Below are 21500 nucleotides of genomic sequence, written 5' to 3' on the forward strand. Positions count from 1 at the left end.
GAATATCACTCTGCTGTTATGTGGGAAAAGGTCACCGAGCACATTTTAATTCTGCCCCATTTCACCTCATTTTGGCTGATACATCATTCATGGATGCTGGACTCAGGATTGGTTTCTTAGGGTGACAGGGTCTGGAACATTACCGGAGCCTCAGTTGCCATGCAAACGGAGCTCTGTTTTTGGAGATTGGAAAGACGGACAGATGGTAGCAGTGTGAGGCCAGAGAGAGAGAGAGAGAGAGATCTGGCACAGCCCTACAGTAGCAGATACAAGTAAGAAAAAAAAAGCGTTTTCATTTCCAAGGGCAAAGGTTTTATTTCCAATCACATACATATATTTTTACATACACATTATCTTTAAAATGTTGAGTTTTCAACAGCTTTCAATAGTATTTTTTCGAACAGTTTCTTTTCTTTCAAATGTTTTGATGTGACGGGAACGCTAGCCTGAAGCTTGTACATTAACGTAAAAGCTGTCAGTGTTCACCAGACATACATTTTCAACCTGACATGTCAACAGAATGGTTTAAAAATAGCAGGAAACAAACAACTAAGAAAAGGAGAAAAAACTCTAAAAAGAATCATCACCTGATTCAGATTTATCAAAGAAGATTAATCAGTTCTAGTTATTTGTTGTTGTTGTAATTGTCACCAGATTCTAACCATACTGTAGATGTAACATAATGGTCCCAGCTGCATCCTGTTCTTTATTAAAATGTATATTTGTGGATTTGTTTATTGCATTGTGTACAATATGATCATCAATAGAAGTTACAAATGCAAGTAACTCCGAAGTGATTAACACAGTTAAAATCAAGAATTGGACACTGTCCAAATCCAAAATGGTTCTGTAATGAATCAAGATACAGACAGGTCTTTTCAGTTGCTAATGTGTGTCTCAGTGATAAAAACAAAAAATAGGCCGTGGTTAATTCTGGTGGAGGAGCATATTACAGAACCTTCACAAACACCTTGGAAACAGCAGTGTCATTTCTAAGTATCGCAAAATATCTATATTGACCCTTCACAATGCCTTTTTCACCTGCATATTTGGACCCAATTGGAATTGTATTTTAACGTGACTAAACTTGAATATACCTTCCTTATACTTTCAATCACATACAGTATCATCAAACTGTTTCACAAGATTACACCACACTACTGTAGGTCTCTTACTAGACCCTGCCAGCGACTCCTGCACAAGGGCCAGCAAACAATACTAAAAAGTCAGACCCTTAGATAGACACAACATTTATGTTGCCTCAGCAGAGACACTGCCTCAGCAGAGACACTTAGTCACATTGAGTGCAGCGTTTTTGATAGTAGTGATAAATGCTGGTTTCTTTGAAATCACACACACACACCGGTGGCAAAGCAGTGCAGCATAGTGTGTAGTGTAAAATACACACAGATCTACATTCATCACTGACACCCACATTAAATACTGCTGTGCCAAGTTTCTCTTTGAGAAGCAGTTGGACCTTTAGTGAGTTGAGATACAATAGGCTGTGGAGCACCTTGGAGATCAACGAATAACCAAGAATGTTGTTTTAGAGTTTTTACTTTTACACAAACGATTCTGTATGGATTTTGTAGTTTGGAAGAGATTCCTGCCATCAAATAAGAAGAGACCACTCCCACAGCAGGTAACGGTAGTGAGGAAATATGGGTTAAAAAAATGTCCGGTAGAAAATGTACAACAGCACATAAACATTTAGTTGTGTCGTCTAGCTTCACTTTGTTTGTTTACAACCATTGATATGAAATTCTGATAGTCATGTCTATTTCAAATAATGAACACGATAATGGGTATAGTTCCACCCTGTTTAATAAATGTCTTGAAGACCCTGAACAGAAGCCCTTGCCTTACAGTAGCTTATCCTGGAGACACCGCCAAACAACTGGTTCCCACTTCTGTAAAGTTAACTACTGCACTGTACGAAGCCATGGTGAAGCAGGTTTACATAAATATACACATATAGTAGGTGAGTGATTGCACAAAGGTCAAGATGACTTTTTCTTATTTTGTTTTAATGGTATTATAGAGTTACAGTATGTCTGTGGTATTGTCCATGCGTAAGAAAAGGTGCACGTTAGTGGGAGATGAGAGATAAAGGATTAGTTAGAGCTACTACAGGAGATAGACACATGAGGGAAGGCTACCTGAGCAACCCAAACACAACCTTCCTTTATCAAAAACAGGGTTATGTTTTCCCATGTTAGTGGCTTCTATCTGGGTATTTCCAATGGAAAGATGCAGAAGTCTCGGTGAACTTCTATGAAACATGTTGATGTGAATACGCCTTCAGTCTGAATAGGCATATCAGCTGCATGATTGTCAAATGATAAAAAAGATCTCTTTGACACACAAACACATGGAATACATGGAATGTTGGGAAGGGTGTTACAGTAGCGTTCTCTACCAAACAATTTAACTTCCTCTCCATATACTGACTTTCCTTTGTACTGGCATCTTGACGACGGAACAATTTTTTAAAGAACATCCCTTCTGTGCCAAAAGAACCACCTCTGATATCCTGTGTTCATAAAGTACCAAATAAAAACCCTGTAATTCTTTCATTCCTTTATTGAAACATAAGGACACTGATCAAATGAAACATAACACAGGTACAAAAACGAAACAATACAAAACGAAACAGTACAAACGTAATTGGTTGAATTGACTAACTGCTATAGAATGTGAAGAACAATCCATGATGGGCTCTATCTGAGGACCAGTCCAGTGGGTTTCAAATGTCCTTTTTGATCATTCTAATATTGGTTAATGAAAGATGCGACATTAACAGGGGATTGTGTCCTACTGCTCTGAAAAGGACATGGCAGTCAGATCTTGATGTTTCTATGTGCATGTGAGGAAGGGAGATGAGCTGGGAGATGACGTGACTCCATGCCCAAACAGACCAGAACAGGGGCAGAGTAGGTACCAGATCTCCATCCCCAGAATCACCTGCAGTACTATAGTATGTCACCACCTATCCCTTATACACACAGGCTCAGGCCAAACTCAAACATCAGATCAATGCCTGCATTACAATGTTTGCTAGGAGGAAACTGCATCATTCTAAAGGCACTTGCCATATTCAGGTTCAGTCCAACAAATAAATACAATTAATAAATACAACATCCTGTTTAGGAAACTATTTAACATTTCTGGTTCATTTAGGTAGTCGGTATATTAAATTCCCTTTTGACAAATGATGGAATGAGTAATCATTTAATAAAATTATATGTGGGTTTTACGTGAGTACAAAAAACACAAGTTGCTATGAGGTAAGTTACCCTGCCCTCTCTCATCCATCTCTCCAAGTATTCTGTGCTTGGGACAGTATCACACGCGCACGGTTCCTCAACACCACTGAGACTCTGAGAGATGTGACACAGAGTACCCTCTTGTGTCTTGGTGGTGATATAACATGCAGATGTATGGCCAGCCCACTAGGTGGTGGAGGGATGTGTAGGGATACAATGGATATCAACAATATACACAGAAATAGAAGCATTATGGGACATTACACCCCAAATCACGCTCAGATCCTTTAGACTTCTTCCTAATCACACAACATAAAAAAGATCATCTAGTTCTGAGAGTGAAATGTCCCTTTAAGCACCATCTCTGCCCTGAAATGACAAGCATGAACGTCCCTATGGCTTCCTGTGCAGCTCCAAAGCACTTCCTGTCTTTACACCACAGCCTCCACGATCACCACTCGGGCTGATGAGTTTGATTACTTACATGTTAGATAAACAAGAGCCAATAGACTCATTGAGCATACAATTAGCTTAGCGTATTTATTTAGGTCATGCAGGACTAGCTAGCTACAGGCAGGGCCAAACTAAGGTGGAAGCAAAGATGTGACAAGGGGCAGTGTACTGGCCATCAGTCCCAGTCCTTCTGCCTCTGAGCTGTACAGAATTACACTATTTACAAAAGACAGGGGGGGGGGGGGCTGTTCTCAAACAAGCAATAACCCCTGAAGAATAATCACATCCAAACATACCCATTTGTCAGCCTCGCTGGAGGGTTGGTGGAAAGAGGTGGTGGTGGTGGGGGGGGGGGGGGGGGGGGCAGTTGCACCATCACAAAGGGGAGTGAGAGGGGTGTGTGGAGGTCAAGAACAACAGGACCCACCTTGCCACAGTGATTTAAGCACAGACACTTTCAAGGTATTGGATGTACCAACCAATCAATTTACACTTTACAGAAAGATGCCAGTCTTAGCGTCTGTTTTTTTATGATGCCATATACAAGAAGGGAGACGTTAAGCAAAGCAACTATAAGTTCATAAACATATATTTCAGCTTGTTTATTAGATTGATCATAAATACCTTTCTCTTTTTGAATGAAAATGCGCAGGCTTATATCATTTCAGATTCACGTTTCTTCACAATAAGGTTTTCTTATCTCTGTAATCAATTTTTTTGTCATTCATATTTAGATAATTTTTCTGCCAGTCAATTGGATTGTTGTAGGGGGGGGGGGGGGCCTTCTTCACCTTCTGAAGAACACGGGGTTGCGCAGGCAGGCGGCTAGTCACCTGCAACACCCCAGCGGTCCTGCGGAGGTCTCCAGGCTGCTGTCGGTGTCTGAGGCCAGGGTCTGATCAGTGGACATGGAGGAGAGGTCGTTGACGGATGAGGACGGAGGGGGGCTCTCGCTGCTGTTCACGGCTGCACCTGCGCTGGGGGAAGCAACGGCAGCAGGGGGGTTACAACGAACAGGAGCCCGAGGGAAAACTGTGCGCACAGATGGAAACAGAAAAACAACGACGCCTTCTATGTCTCGCAGGCATTTGTTAGCTGCACTGGGATCAGTTCGAATAGCATTGAATACAATTCATTTGACTCGACATTAAAAAGAGAACACCAACCACTGCCCCCTGACAATCCCAGCGTCTCAGGAGGGATGAGAGGGGGGGGGGGTTTAAGGTTGGGGTCAGACAGTCCAAGTTCCCTCGTTCAGGACATGTCTACGTCAATAACATGAATCAATTGCTGTACATAGATTAATGTACTAGGCTATTTTGTAGGTTGTGAGATGGCCAAAGAGTCTTATGGCAGGAATGTAATGGCCGCAAAGAGCTGTGAAGTGCTGCAAAGGCTGTTTCCACCAGCAGTGAGACGCAATGATGACCGGCGCGGACACATGCGATTCTGGTAGACGCCACCTCATTCTCGAAGCTTTGTGGCACTTTGTGGTGCTTTGCAGCGTTGTCGGGATTAGGTAGGGCAGTTACATCTAGAATACATCTAGATGCACTTCAGATGCACTCATTTTTAATTTCCCTTCCACTCTTCTGATGTCAGGGATTGAGATGAGAATGTAACGACTTGCCTTGCTTCTTTGTAACACTCTGAGCCTCAAGATGAGGTGTGTCTTTTCCCCTCCATGACAGCTCAGTCTGTAAACAGATGTGGAAAACAAAGCTGGTGGGGATCGCCTCTATCAAACAGTGGCATAGAAACTGAGGGGAACCTTACAGGTACTGTATAAGATGATGTTCTTTTCTGGTCTTGGACTATTTTTGTCACAGCAGACATTTTGTCAAGTGTAGCCTCCTGTTAAGTAATTGGGACTGTGTGCAGGCACAGACACTCTTCAGACCGAGGATTAAACAGAACTACAACTCCCACTGCACAATGCAGGAGGACGTAGCTGATTCATTTATCCATAGCAAAACTGGGAACACATACAGTTACACTGAGTTTGCGTTTCAGGCCTTGCCCTTATGGATGATCTTCTTTCAACTTCTCATCATTTAAAATGTCTAAATCTTGACACTTTAAGAAGTGAGATGTAACATATTGAGCTATTTTACCTCCGCTTCTCTTTTACGTGATACTTTACTTCTGAATTCTGCGTCATATAGTATATGTGAACTTGTACTCTTCAAAACCAGTCAAGAGGAAAAGTGAGGGTCTTTGCTAAAAAGATGTCTTTCAGTCCAGAACATTCCAATGGTCGGGTGATTTGTACAGAGAACATCTCGGATGCCCTGGGCACACCATAAATTTCAATTTCTGTGTCAATTGCTGGGGGAGGAGAGTGTCTGAAGGACAGTGTTAGCCATTTCAGCTGACCCACAATAAAACAAGTCAAATCAGGATTGATGGTATGGGATTGATTCTAACCGTCTCTGTAGTGGGTTTAATCTAGACCAGTAGTTTCAACCGCAACAACAACCACAGCAGGTCCACTCCCTGAAGGAATACAAAAACACCAGCAATGTCAAGCCTGTTTCAGCCTGCTTTTACATTTCTCAAGGCCGTAAAAGACAAACAGGCCCATAGAAAGTTATTATCTGACTGTTGACCAATGAACCACCAAGTTATCCCTCCCAAAACACAGAATATTGTATTCTCTTTATAATGTTGTGTTTACACACAGGACTAGCGCATAGATCACCATGCAAGTGCCAATGTGCCGTCCCTGTAGCTCCCGCCTCTCACTGCGGTGAAATACTGCCGTCTGGGGCAGCTTAGCTGCACTGCGTCGGCCCCACTCAGCACTGGGCCAAGCCATCTGCTTAATTACACACCCAGGGAGGGAGGGAGGGAGGGAGGGAGGGAGGGAGGGAGGGAGGGAGGGAGGGAGGGAGGGAGGGAGGGAGGGAGGGAGGGAGGGAGGGAGGGAGGGAGGGAGGGAGGGAGGGAGGGAGGGAGGGAGGGAGGGAGGGAGGGAGGGAGGGAGGGGAGAAATGAGGAAAGGGAGAGGGGAGGCATGTGTACATTTAGTAGCGAGAAGGCCAGGGGGAGTGATGAAGACAGGGGAGGGGAGGGGAGGCTATCGCACTGCGGACTAAATCCATCCCAGAGAGCAGTTAGCTGGCTAGTTGGGAGTCATGAATCAAAGCCACAGCTACCTGCCTATGTTCTCTACTGCCATCTCTGACCAGACCTACAGACAACTTCAACAAGACTTTGTATGAACATCTTCTGCACAGCTTCTGAAGCGTTCAAGTTGTTTTTCCCAAATCGGCACGACACTCTGGAGAGACGCCATCATGCTACAGACCCAAATTGAGAAATGATCATACACTGCCCTCCAGTGGTTATTCATGAGCACGACAGCTTTCTTGGGAGAGAGGGCAGTGGTGGTCATCTTGCTGAGTAAGTGTGTAGCTACAGTGTACTTTGAGGGAACATGGACCGGTGACATCAACCTTAAAACATGATATGTCTACACACACAGATGTGAACAACACGGTACAACACAAAGAATCTCATCAAAACAACAGTTTGTACATAAATATACACCATACATGCAATGAAAAGTAGCAATAATCTATAATTTACCAGCTTTATGCATACACAGTTTATCACCATTTGTCTAATTTACATAATTTGTACTTCATCAAAGTACTTGATTAATGTATGTAATGTAATTAATGTATTGTATATAATAGGCAACTTTCACATACATTGATTATACTGAAATAAAATAGTATTTGTCTCAAAAGCACAATGAGAGACAAGGACATATGGTGCAACGCACAATGGGTTTCTCAGTTATAGGGACAACCGGAGTAGTTTGAATTAGATCCACTTACAGAGTGTTTAGGGTTATGCACTGAGAGTACCTGAGGGAGATGGCTGTCCCTTCACAACGCCATTCTTTGTCCTCTCCTCAAAGTTCATCACCTCTTTGTAGATCAGTTCTGAAAGAGAGGGAGGAAAAAAGAGCAGATGAAAAAAAAAACTGACAGAAAAAGAAACAAGGAAAAATCAATTTTGTTCTTCCCCCTGCGCCCTCTCTCTAATCACCACTTTGGGCCGCAGGCTAATTGGAAAAGTTTGTCTATGTCCGGGGACAGAATGCTGTGTCATTGGCTACTCAGAAACACACAGAAAAATAAATGAGGGCAGGGAAGTATGTTTCATTATACATGGGTGGGACATCCACCCACCAACAGCAAATCTGTCCTCCCCTACTTTTTAATTAAGAACATTATATTTAACGGCTGCATCCTAAGTTATGAAAAAAGCTGTTCCACCCACATTTGAAAACAAACCTACGCCCCTGAATTGGGGAATAATTGATAGTGGAGGAAACCGACCAATAGCATTTACTCAACAGAAACAACTGAGCTGTGAGATTCAGGTGTTTGGATGGGTGATGTGCCATTGTTACCTTTCCATTCATCTATGGAGTGTTCTCTCTCATCCAGTTGCTTGTCGTAAATCTGTGGCGGGGGCTGAGGGAGGGGGAGGAGACACAGAGGCTTACAACCTGTTTACTGCATCCTGAACTGGCGTCCTCAACAACTACCATGTCAACATAGAGGCGACCATTGACCAACTTGACTTCAGAAATAGACTTGTACAAAAGAAACATATTTTGCACACTGCTCACACCCTCTCTCTATGCATAATTGACAGTACAATGATGTTTGAATATTTAAAAGCCAGATAAAACTGTTTCAAGTAACAAGAGTACATGAAAAAGTAAACAGTGAACTCCATTGAACCCAGACACAGGTATGACAGGGGAGAGCACCACACCAGTAGCAGGGTACGGCTATGGGAACAATGGTACAATCAGGCACAGTAGTGGTGGGTGGGGAGGGTAAGAGATGAGATGATGTATGGAAGAAACAAAGAGTGCACTCATAAACGCAATAACATCAGTTGCATTTTTCCCCAATGTTGAAATAAGACAATGGCCATTTTGATACTAAGATGGACAGAAATTGTATGTACATAATCTTTCTGAAATTGTGGAAGCCACTGCACAAAATCAATGACAGATCCACCATGAAGGATGATACACAGTACAAAATGCACACTATTACAAACAAACAATGCTGACCAAGGCTATCTACACCTAGGACCATATATTATCACTTTCATTCCAGGTGATTGACAGGTGGCTAGAACAAAGCTCCTTGGGGTCGTCCAGCCACCTGTCACAGGTCCATCTGATAGTGTCATTAGTGTGCCATAGGGCTGTCCATCAGACAACGCAGCCTACTGCCATTAGGCAATATGATGAGTGATAGCCGTCTGCTCTCCTTATCACTTCCTCCTCCCCCCTTAATTCTGACATTATCACTGTGCCTTTCTGTCAGTCTGGGCAACACTCCCCTAAAGGGGATGCAAGATAAATCACTGGCTTGAGACCTTGAGATGAGCTCATTAGTGTGATCTGCACATGCACTCTGAAGGGCTATCACTGGACCAATCATGACCTTTCACTGGAGTTCACTCAATTCATTCATGCTATAAGACATCATTCTACTGTACATCATGTTTATATTGTGAAAATCATATTGAAAATGGGTGGATTCTCCTAAACAACGCAAACCATTTTCAAACAAACCGTTTTTAGAATACCAAACTTGAACATGGTGAGAGAATGAACATGGTGAGAGATAAACGGTATTCTGTTTATGTATGTCCGGGCACGTGTAAACCTTAACATTTGACCCACATGCAAAACCACGTGCAAAAACACACAATTGGCATCAGTTTAGCATGGCTGTAGCAGGAGTAATGTGCTGGACTGCCATCAGGACTCAGCCAAACGACATGCATACAAACACCTGGCTTCTGTGTCACACACATACAGTCTGGACAAGACTCAGTCTGATAGTACCAGTCTATCGACGGCAACCTTGTTGTTGCCGTTGTGTGTTTGATCACATGCCCTCAGTACGTCTTATAAATATTCCACTGCAGGAGACATTGCCTTGAGAGAGGACGGCTGTTATTTACCATGGATATTTGGACGAGATCTCTGGCCTTCATCAGCATGAAATGACAATAGAGAGGGGGGAAAACAGCAGAACATGTGTAAAAGGAAAAGTGCCATAGCTGGCCAGTATATAATGACATCTGTTCTCCAATATTATAATAATAGTCATCAAAATGGTACCTACAGTACGTAATAGAATATCATGACGGGCAACATTTCACATTTTTGTTTGATGATCTAAAGTTTCCACAAAAGATGAGACATGCTACAAATTAAATATATACATTTACACAGTCATACATGATACTGTAAATTCATATTCCTGTCTCCTGAAACAAAGATGTTCATCTTTATGATGGAGGCCTGTGAGAATATGCAGTTTGTGCTGTAGGCTACTACTGTGCATTTGAGCTCATCGATTATGCACTGAACATATTGAGATGCAGCCTGAGCATAAGGAAGACTTCAGGCTATAAACGGTGTGCAGATGCCTTTCCCAACCTCACTGTCATCTTACATTGATCAAGGTCTGATTAAAAAGTTAGAATTTACCACCTAACCAGAGCAACTTATAAAATGCCTGATTTATGCTATCCTTATAGCGCTGCTTCAGTAACTCATTTACAGTTTTCTCAAAGTAGTCAGATTGTGAGTTGGCTCCAATTGAATTTGGCACTAACAATGTTACTAAGCCTGTACTAGGTAAATAGGGGAATGGCCATAAAGGTCAAACCACAAAAACAAACAAGAAAACAAACATGAGATGAGGACCAAACAATTATAAACATAACAAATGCACTGACTGGACAATTCCTATAGACCAAATAGGTTGGGTGACACTAACAAAACTACAACCTTATTACCAAAACATATGTTATCACGTTCAAATCAAAAAAGTTCTAGTGCAGACACTAGGCATTTGTACCCAGTCCTGACTAAATGAGAACAGAGGGAGAGGATTAAACTACGGCTACAAATCAATGAGGCACCAGAGAGTCCTCTGGAACCCTACTCACCGCCTCCACCTCAGCTGGGTCGTACCATACGTTGATGTAGGGGTGCTGCAGGGCCTCGTCCACTGATATCCGCTTGGCAGGGTCGATGATCAGCATCTTAGACAACAGGTCTCTGGCTTGGCTGGCTGCAGAGACATATGTGGAGGAGGAGGGAGACAGATAGAAAGAGACAAATAAAGAGGGAGGGAGAGAGCAAGAGAGAGCCAGGGAGAAATGAATGTTCCGTACAAGAATCAGAAACCGAGGACTGTAAGATCAATCAACAATTTCCAACTGTCAATCATACATGAAGCTGGGCTTCGTTTCCATAGCAGCTTATTCCATAAGAATCTCCAGGAGCTGTGTGGCTGGACAAATACATGTTGGACCAATATGGCAATAAAGAGCGAGATATTGACTTTGGATCTGTAGCAATTAACAGGTATTGTTATGAACGACAATGTGTTTTTTATCGTATTTTTTTGGGTATTCATCATGGAATAATTCACATTCAATAGACCTGTCACATGTTGTTTTATTGACATACTGCATATGAAGAATGAACGCCACCAGTCCATCTGTGCCTCCTGTTCACACGCACTCAAACAGAGCTGTTATGCTCTTCCCACCAAGACATTCTCCCACGCACCTTCTACACTATAAATAGCTTTGAGTAACAGAGCAGAGCTGAGCGGATGAGCTGGACACTTCCTCATCACCCGCATCCTGTTGAATCAACACGCCAGCAGCTAGAAGCCAGCACTAGCTCCAAAATGGCCGCCTATCTGACTCACTCCCTCCCCACTGACAAGGCTAGGTATGATCAAATGCTGGGCTTCACTTCCAGTATTCATGAGGCTTCCCAGACTCCCTACAAATACGACACAGTAAAACATAGTAGTGCTGCTCTAATGCCTAGGCTCAATTCTGGTAGTGGTCTCGAGTGTGGCTTGAGGTGAGGGTGAGGCTTAAGATAGTTCTAGAGCTAGAGCTGGGGCTGGGGCTGGGGCTAGAGCTGGGACTGGGGCAGGGACTAGAGCTGGGGCTGGGGCTAGAGCCGGGGCTGGGGCTGGGGCTAGAGCTGGGGCTGGGGCTAGAGCTGGGGCTAGAGCTGGGGCTGGGGCTGCCTCCTCAGTGGGTGTATTCGATTAATTCCTGCATGTAAAGCTGGAAGTCAGAATCCAAAAGTGATTCCTGTAAATGTCTCCAGACGAAGCTTTGATGTCGAAGCAGAGCACCACGGGAGGACATTTCCTTATCTCACGGCATGAGTTTAGGTCAGAACAGTGGGATTTTAAAGATTCCTCCTTCATAAAAAATGAATGGGGTTGTCCCTGCTCCATTTAATTCATGTTGCCCAGGAAAATAGGAGCTGTGATAGTGAGATACCTACAATACAAAACAACTGGTTAAAGACTGATGACTGTATCTATATCACATGGACACAGGGGTGCAGGACTTTAAGCAGAGACAGAATATGTATAAATCCAGTGCTCTGGGTATTGGGCATCATAAGTAAAACAGTGTAACATATTACACACAGAATACACACAAGAAACCTTGTCATACCTTTGAGTTTGTTGTGTTCTGAGTCAGCCGGGAATAAGCAATCAGGGAAGAGTTTGGGGAAAGTGAGGCCGGCATACTTGGGCCTGTTCTCCACGTAGTTCCTCACTGTGGGCTGCAGCTTCTTCATGAATTCTGGCATAGGGGTGCCCAGCTGCTCAATCACTTTATTCCATTGGTCAATATCTGGTGGTGGGGGAGGTTAAGAAATCCACACACACCTGCTCCTGCATCTCATCTGACGTGCAGGCTAGGAGACACCCAGGCCCCATCTCGTACACGCTAAAGACTGGAGTTGTTGGATAAAGTTTGGTTCGATGTTTCTCACTCTTACGTGCGTGACCTCATGTGGCATTGGTAGTCATATCATTCTCCTTGGCTCTTCTTCCTCTGGCAATCCTCCATGCTTTCCAGGATTCCCCTGAGCCTTCGTAGATTTAAACTGCTCTCTTATGCCAGGTTCAGCGAGATCAAAGTGATGGGTGTGTGCTTATGGTGTAGATAGCAAAATAATATTTCAGATTTTGGAACACTAAAAGAGTTACTAAATTGATTAGCCAGAAAGTATTTTGTATGTTTAATTGATGTTTAACTACTAGCAGTATTTGGTAACAGATGTGAAGAGCAGTCTACTTCATTGCGATGTTGAGAGAGAGGGCCTTGTTGTTTGGTGTGTGTCTCTGTGTGAAGGGGAAAGGAAGCTAAAGGAAAGGCTTTTTTCCTCCCCAAGTCTCAGTGTTCTCACAGGGGTGTTCAGAGAGAAGCATTACCTCATCTTGCAAGAACGTAAGCCATTTCACCTCTTCTTTGTCCAAGCTGACACTCTGGGAATTCACACAATGTTGATAAAAGCTGTGGGGACTTTTCACTCACTAAAACTCTTATCCATGGTTGTTTAGCTAGCTGATTCTCACACATATAGCTAGTTTTTTTATTTATTTGTAATGCAAAGGGTTTCTGTGTTGAATTGCAAAAATGTAAAGAACCTGCATAATCTTTGTCCTAAATCTAATAGGCTTGTCATTTGCTTTTCTAATGGTATGACATTTCACTAAAGCGACCTATTATGTCCCACATACAGAGAGGGATATGTGTGAAATCAAAGCTGGAGAGCAGAGAGAGACAAGGATACGGTCGGTGCCAGGGAACAGCACTGTGCCCCTTATCACCTCTCCAAAAATGCAGCCCACTGACCACATGTCCACTGTAACCAAACACACACACACACAAACAGACATGTATGGATGCATTAACGCACCCCACCCACACACATCCCTCAATTCCACTTTTTCTTCTTCAAATGTTTTTCTACCAACACCTACACACATCGAGATGTATCAGTAAACTCACAACTCCTTCTCTTTTAGCTTCTTTGACCTGAAGGAAGTCTTCTATTCTCATGGCTGGTAGCCAGTAACAAGGTGTGTATAGCCACCCACTAGGTGATGCAAAACTTGTATGCTGGTAAAATGAATCCTAACAGCTCTCAGGTTCTCCATCAATAGGCTGCCAAACTATAAGTCTTCTTCAACATGTTTCAGGTACATTTTATTGACCCTAGGACAGAACTCAGGGTCAGAAGCAGGTTCTTTTCTGCGTCGTTGTAGCAAAGCATGTACCTTGCACTGAAATGATGGTGATTGTGATTATTAGGAGTGTTATGAAGATGCTATAAAGCCAGACACCAGGTTGCAAGGTTTGGTTAGAATTACTAGCACTACGCCCTCAGAACCAAACAGATGAGTATATAGGTCAGGTATTGATTTACCTGAAAACCAAGCCTGAGAGAAATATGTTACAAATAGAGAGGTGTTTGGGCCTCATCGATTATCTGCACAAAACAACACTGTGCCTTTAGAAACTTTTGTTTTTTATTGTTTTGGCAAGACTCTTTGAGGAGAGCGAAAGTAATCCAATTATATATGTGTAGGAGTATGTTTTTTCAAAATTCTCGTTGTTCTTTAAAAATATTGGTGAGTACACCTACAGATTTCATCCACATTGTATTAAACATGCACAACTCTGTAATGAATCATAGTCAACCTTATTAGATCAATGGCCAGTCATTCCTGTATGTTAGCAAGGATACAGTCGCGACCAGGGAAGAGGATTTTGTGGCGCACCATTTCTCCCATAATGCATCCCACGGACCATATATCCACTGCAGGTACAGACGGAAGGAGTGAGAAGGAGGGATGCAGTAAAGAAGAAAGATCAGAGGTTAGCGTTGACAGAAATAGAGGAGATAGTTATTTAATTATGGCTGGAAGACAACAATTAGTAAAACAGATTTAGCACCCAGAAAAAAATGACCATTCCACTGTTAAGGTGAGAAAAAGACATAGAGAGAGAGAGAGAGAGAGAGAGAGAGAGAGAGAGAGAGAGAGAGAGGTGGAGTGGAAAGCCAGCAGTCTCCGGAGGTATATGACTTGTGACAATAAAATCTACAGACTCTACAGTTTGTGGTGTGGTGAGTATGGCTATCGAGCCTTAGTGCAGGCTAGCACTAATGCAGGAGGTAAGCAGATTAATTTATCTCTGTTGCTAGTTTATTTGCCTGAAGTTTGATACACATATTTATTTACAAACCCATACGGTGGAAAGAGTCTCTCATACCCCTTACACAGCTTAAGGATTTCCGCTCATCTTAAAACATGTTGATAACTAAGGGGGTTACAAAGTTGGTCAGCAGTATTAAATTGCTCAACCAGGCTTCAAAGCTGACAGATGTGGAGAATCAGATGTGTTATTAGTCAAAGTGCTGGCCCAAGCCATCCATTTTGAATAAGGACCTAAGGACTCTAAAGACTTGTGAGGGAGAACACACACTAACTAGTGCAGCCTCACCGTTCTCCTTGTATCCCATGCCTAAGATGACCTCGGGGGCTCTGTAGTACCGTGTGACCACGTAGGGGGTCATCATGAAACTGGTCCCCGCGGTCCTTGCCAAACCAAAGTCCAGGATCTTCAGCGTACAGTCAGACTTGACCACTATATTGCTGGGTTTCAGGTCCTGTCGTTAAAATGAAACAACATTACAGTAAAGAAAGGTGTTAGCGGACAATTGTTAGGACATTTCTTCCGGTCAAGAGTCCTAGTCAAACACAATGCCAGTTAGAGCTGCCTTTGGTTCACCAAGCCCATATGACAGATGGTATTAATAGTCTTAATCTAACACATCCTATTACATCACATTACGCCAGAGGATAGGATGAAAGGGAAAGTTTTATGAAATGAGGGTCGGATAGAGTTTCAATGTCCCAGCGCTCGTCTCTCACCCTGTGAATGATGCCGGCTGAGTGCAGGTGCTTGATGCCACACAGCATCTGGTACAGCAGGTAGGACATCCTCTCATGGTCCAGTTCCATCTGAATCACCTGGCACAGGTTGGCATCCATAAGCTCCATCACTAGGTACCTGGTACCACAGCGGAAAGTTGTCAGAAATAAAAATTCACAAATTAAATAAAAAATATCTCTCAATTATGAGAGGGATATTGAGAAAATCTTCTGACCATGCAACATACATGTTGGGATCTGTCGCATGTGAGATTTATGTATGAGACTTTATCAACAGAGAGATTGAAATCAGCTGCCGAAGACAAGGCTTCACGCAGGGAGAGAATACTAATCATATGGGTCTCTTCTGCAGTGGTTGGATACCATTCTGAACTGAAACTGATGAAAACTCACTCATTTATCATTCAGTAAGAAGACAAGCTGCCTGCAGCTTTTGTTACACCACAAGCACTTACACTTGGCGAGAATCCATGTGCAAATACTGTCTGAGATGCCAAAAGACTCCTTAATCTATATAATCAAATCAATCAATCAATCAATTGCTGAAAAAGATTGAATATGAGATCACATAAAATCTAAATAATGAGGCTTTCGTATACATCTGATGTCAGCATTCTCCTGATTCTCCCAGATTTATTCATTCTTTGTAAAACGTTTTGTTGTAATAAAGTATTTTGTTTACTTACACATCCTGGAAGTCCTCTAAAGATTTCTGTGGTGTGAAAACATTTAACAAACTGATGATCTGGAAAAAGAAAAGGGCGAGGGATCCATTTTGAGTCATACATCCACAATCTTCAATGCTGTTGGCAAAGCCCATCTACTCATATCTCATTTACTTTTCAACGAGGAATTGCGTATTAGCCTTATAAGCTTAGTTCTAGAACCATGTATCACATTGCAGGGGCTATAGGTAATACAGTAGAAGTCATTTAAGAAAGCCAATATTACCATTCAGACACACACTCAAGCCCCATGAGTAAAAAAAAAGGGGTTAGAGAAGTGGAGAAAGGAGGAATGTGAGATGAAAATGACCCTGATCAAGAACAAAACAAAGAGAGGCGACAGAAAATAAAAGAAATCAATAGAGAGAGAGAGAGAGAGAGAGAGAGAGAGAGAGAGAGAGAGAGAGAGAGAGAGAGAGAGAGAGAGAGAGAGAGAGAGAGAGAGAGAGAGAGAGAGAGAGAGAGAGAGAGAGAGAGAATGACATAGATTGAGAAAGACCAAAAGACAAAGTGAGAGGATAGAAAGAGTGACAAGAGTGAGAGATGAAGGCAGAGAAGAACTGCTGCACTGTGAGGATTACACCCATGCCTCAGAGCTCTTATACTCCCTAACCCATCCTCCCCTCTTCTTCTCCTGTACTTTATATGAATCTCTGTACAATTTCCAACAACTACATTTCCTGAGGAAAGAAATTAAGCCAAGTCAGAACACCAGCCTCTTTATATTTTAAGGCAGAATTAACTGGACTTCTATATCAATATCTTGCTATCTAAATTAGTCTTTGATTGAATTATTTCTGTTGATAAGATATTCACAATATGAATACACCAGTTTACCCCTCTTCCATCAGACCATAGGCAAAGTTTTGGTGGTTTGGTCTGACCCACTAAAGGATCAGGAGTTCTTTCATTTATCTATCCATCCTCAATAGCTAATGTATAGAGTAGAAAATAGAGTAGTATGGTGGGTCATGGCAGTGGAAATAATACCCTCATATTCTATGATAATGGCAACATGTTGGCAACAAAAGTCTGTTAAACACATAGAAACAACCTTGTTCAACTAAAGCATTTTAACCCTCATTCCCACTGTACCCAATTTCACCCGAATCATCTTGAAACAGCGTTCTTCCTTCTTCCAAAGCCTCTCATAACACAGCAAGAACTTTTGGACCAGCTTAAAGTGGACCCACATTTTCACTGTAGGACTCTCTTTTTACACTCACATTTTTGTGATTGACACATTTCATGAGCACCAGTTCCCTGTAAGCCCTCTTTGCATGGGTCTGGTTCTGGAAGGGTCTACTCAGCTTCTTGATGGCAACATTTCTGTCGAGGACGGCATCGTAGCCGGCACTGCGAGAGAACACGAGAGAATGACAGAATACAGTTAGAAGAGGACGCAGGAGCAATTGTTGTTTAGACAGCTCCACGTAGACATGTACATGTAGATAGACATGCATTTCTTCTGTAGTCAGCTATTGACTTTCACACACTGATGACATGTTGAAAAAGCAGTATGACTGTGCTTTTAACAGATGATTGACTAACAGTATTAGGGGTTGTGTGTATGGGTGTCCCATAGAGGGACACAGGGCAGTCATTGTGAAAACAACCTTCTATATGAGGCATACACTGCATTGTTTATTTGGTTGGGGGGGACAACAACACAGGAGCATGGATTTAACCTTAGCAACAGCTCCTTCTTCTGTCCTCGCAAGACAAAGAGTGTAGGCAATGCCGAAACACAACACTTCGTAGTGTCCAGCACGATGAAGATTATTCATGACTGACACTTTATTTAATAACGATAATACGAGAGTACATTTTTGCAATGCAGCGCAATGCCAGGCCGCCTTTTACCGCCAACCGTTGAGATGTTCATTCCACTGTAACTAAGGCACTTCTGGGGTTTGCCAGCAGTTGTTGTCATGGTAATGACTTACGTAGGAGAGTTTTTGAGGAGAGTCCGAGAGAGAGCGAGACATGAGGAGAAAGGAGGATGCCTTGTTGGAGTAGACAGTCGCATATGTTTGTTTTCAGATGCTGTACTTCCTCTATGGCACACAGCTGGACCCCTCCCTCTGTCCTCCCCTGTCTCCTCACACTGCCCTCCTCCCTCCCTCTGTCCACGGCTTACAGATCTCTACCACTGCGTTCCTGTCTCCATTGAACTCCAAAGGGTGGTACTCGCTGAACATGGTTGACAGTCCCTTAGGCTCAAATTACAGCCACTTTATGCTTTTATGCATTTAAGAGGAACGTATTCAACCTATTTGCTTCCACGTTAGTCTGATTCTTTTGTCACAGCCTCTGCTTAGGAAAACATAGCCCCGTCACTAACCATGCATCTGATGACTTGTAACACAGGTTACAAGTTATATGATCAGTCATTTGGTTGTTTTGGGACACAATGTCATGAATGAAACCATTAAGGGATTAAGAAAGGTTTACGTAAAAGCCTGTTTAGAGGCCTCATGGGGATGAGAGGGAAGTGAACCAGGAGAGTAACTCTTTCTCTATAACTCTCCATCACACACACAGGCACACTCACAATCTCACACACAACATGTGATCACACAAGGAATACATGTCACATCTACATTACATTTTTACAGTACATATACAGTGCCCTCCAAAAGTATTGGAACAGTGAGGCGAATTCCTTTATTTTTGCTGTAGACTGAAAACATTTGTAATGAACGTAACAAATAATGAACGTGAGACCAGAGATCAACGTTTCAGCTTTTATTTCCAGGTATTTACATCAGGATCTGATGCACAACTAAGAAAATATCACATTTTGTTTGAATCCACCCATTTGTCATGTGAGCAAAAGTATTGGAACAGATATACTTAAAACATATTTAAGTGAATAAGACTTAATATTTAGTTGCAAATCCTTTGCTTTCAATAACTGCAGCAAGTCTGTGACCCATTGACGTCACCAAACTTTTGCATTCTTCCTTTTTGATGCTTTCCCAGGCTTTCACTGCAGCCTCTTTCAGTTGTTGTTTGTTTTGTGGGGTTCCTCCCTTCAGTCTCCTCTTAAGCAGGTAAAATGCATGCTCTATAGGGTTTAAGTCTGGAGATTGACTTGGCCAGTCTAATACCTTCCATTTCTTGCCCCTGATGAACTCCTTTGTTGTTTTGGCAGTGTGTTTTGGGTCGTTATCTTGCTGCATGATGAAGGCTCTGCCAATCAGTTTGGTTGCATCTTTCCTTAAATTGGCAGACAAAATGTTTCTGTAGACTTCCGAGTTCATTTTGCTGCTGCCATCATGTGTTACATCCTCAATGAAGATTAATGAGCCCGTCCTAGAAGAAGCCATGCAAGCCCAAGCCATGACATTACCTCCACCGTGTTTCACAGATGAGCTTGTGTGTTGGGGATCATGAGCAGTTCCTTTCTTTCTCCAAACTTTAGCCTTTCCATCACTTTGGTAAAAGTTAATCTTTGTCTCATCAGTCCATAAAACTTTGTCCCAGAATTTTTGAGGTTCATCTCTGTACTTTTTGGCAAATTCCAGCCTGGCCTTCCTATTCTTCTTGCTAATGAGTGGTTTGCATCTTCTGGTGTAGCCCTTGTACTTTTGTTCATGAAGTCTTCTGCGAACAGTAGATAGTGATACCTTCACTCCTGCCATCTGGAGGTTGTTGCTGATCTCACTAACAGTTGTTTTAGGGTCTTTCTTTACAGCTCTCACAATGTTTCTGTCATCAACTGCTGATGTTTTCCTTGGTCTACCTGTTCGACGTCTGTTACTTAGTACACCAGTAGTTTTCTTCTTCTTCAGGACATTCCAAATGGTTGTACTGGCTATGGCCAATGTTTCTGCAATGGCTCTGATTGATTTTCCATCTTCTCTAAGACTCACAATTGCTTGTTTTTCACCCAAAGACAGCGCTCTGGTTTTCATGTTGTTTTCACCTCTGAATACAGTCTGCATAGACAAAACCTATCTTACCCAATCTGAACCTGAGTGTAGACATTCAGTGGTATTTATTGATTGAATGATGTATGTAATAGGACACACCTGGGCAACAAAACACACCTGTCAGTCATATGTTCCAATACTTTTGCTCACGTGACAAATGGGTGGGTTCGAACAAAAAGGTGATATTTTCTAATTTGTGCATCAGATCCTGATGTAAATACCTGGAAATAAAAGCTGAAACGTTGATCTCTGGTTTCACGTTCATCGTTTGATGTCAAGCCCAAATGTTTTCAGTCTACAGCAAAAATAAAGGAATTGGCCTCACTGTTCCAATACTTTTGGAGGGCACTGTATGTATATGTACCTCTTCCTATTTAGATTTGACTGTTTCTTCTGAGTATTCCCAGTTAATATAATAATACTATATAGTTTTTATAAATCCTGTTTTAATTATTCTTATGTATTCGCTATTCCGTTTTCTTGGATGGACCGTGCCATTGAAATACCCCAGTTTTCACTGACACTTGGGACCCAGAGGGTGGTTGTCCTGGCCTGTAGGAACCCAGCAGCAGTTTAAGGTGAACAGGAGAAGGCAGACGATTATGTCAGTGTGCAGTCAGGCCTGACTGTTCGGATTCGTCTTTGTTTGCCACAGGAGCCTTGGGAGTCAGAGGAACCATAACACTGGTCTGAGTCATCGCTGCTTTTGGCACTCTTATGACACAAGCTCTAGAACAGCGCTGTCACGGATACAGCAACTGAAAGGTTTCATGCCTATGGGCCAAGCTGGTTAGGAGTCCTCAGAGAAGGATGTTTAAAGCTTAGATCCAGTAGGGGTTGGCAGCTGTGACTGATAAATAAACACCTCTATAGGAAGTTCTGGGATTGCACGACAGTGAGATATGGTTTAGGGGCCGCATACTTGACGACCACTTTAGGGGAAAAAACGATAAGAGACCATGAACATAAGGAAAATGTTGAAGTGTTCTTCAAAGAACGGTTACAGAAAATATATAGTATTTAGAACACATCACATCTTACAGATAAATCCAGTAACGTGTTTGCGTACAATTAATTTACTCTTCAAAATATTCCAGCTGAGATGTCTGTTAGACATAAATGCTTATTTCCAGGAGGTCATTACCAAAACATAACCTATACGGCTACTGGTACAGCTTTAGGAAAAGTTTTTTTTAGAAAAAAAGAAAGTAATCAAACGCAATGGGATTTCAACAGCTTGGATAGAATAGTACACTTGGGGTATAG

The 21500-nt window shown here is 42.4% G+C and overlaps 1 protein-coding gene across 4 annotated transcripts in view; it reads right to left on the reverse strand.

Moving 5' to 3' along the window:
• Positions 1–4512: 4512 nt before the first annotated feature.
• Positions 4513–21500, reverse strand: part of mapk10 (mitogen-activated protein kinase 10) — a 29131-nt gene continuing 12143 nt past the window's right edge. The window contains exons 4-14 of one of the 4 annotated variants that reach the window (XM_047045890.1): positions 17523–17652; positions 16258–16316; positions 15551–15689; positions 15120–15285; positions 13405–13476; positions 12276–12458; positions 10728–10852; positions 9732–9758; positions 8149–8212; positions 7598–7675; positions 4513–4694 (exon numbers count right to left, since the gene is read on the reverse strand). In XM_047045890.1, coding sequence (XP_046901846.1) covers positions 4552–4694; positions 7598–7675; positions 8149–8212; positions 9732–9758; positions 10728–10852; positions 12276–12458; positions 13405–13476; positions 15120–15285; positions 15551–15689; positions 16258–16316; positions 17523–17652 — 1186 coding nt within the window. In that variant the 3' untranslated portion in view covers positions 4513–4551. Of the gene's footprint in view, positions 4695–7597; positions 7676–8148; positions 8213–9731; positions 9759–10727; positions 10853–12275; positions 12459–13404; positions 13477–14361; positions 14434–15119; positions 15286–15550; positions 15690–16257; positions 16317–17522; positions 17653–21500 lie in introns of all 4 variants that reach the window. The other 3 variants (XM_047045891.1, XM_047045893.1, XM_047045892.1) reach the window with 3 other exon arrangements.

Source organism: Hypomesus transpacificus, chromosome 22 (genome assembly GCF_021917145.1).
Source record: "Hypomesus transpacificus isolate Combined female chromosome 22, fHypTra1, whole genome shotgun sequence".
Taxonomy (NCBI): domain Eukaryota; kingdom Metazoa; phylum Chordata; class Actinopteri; order Osmeriformes; family Osmeridae; genus Hypomesus; species Hypomesus transpacificus.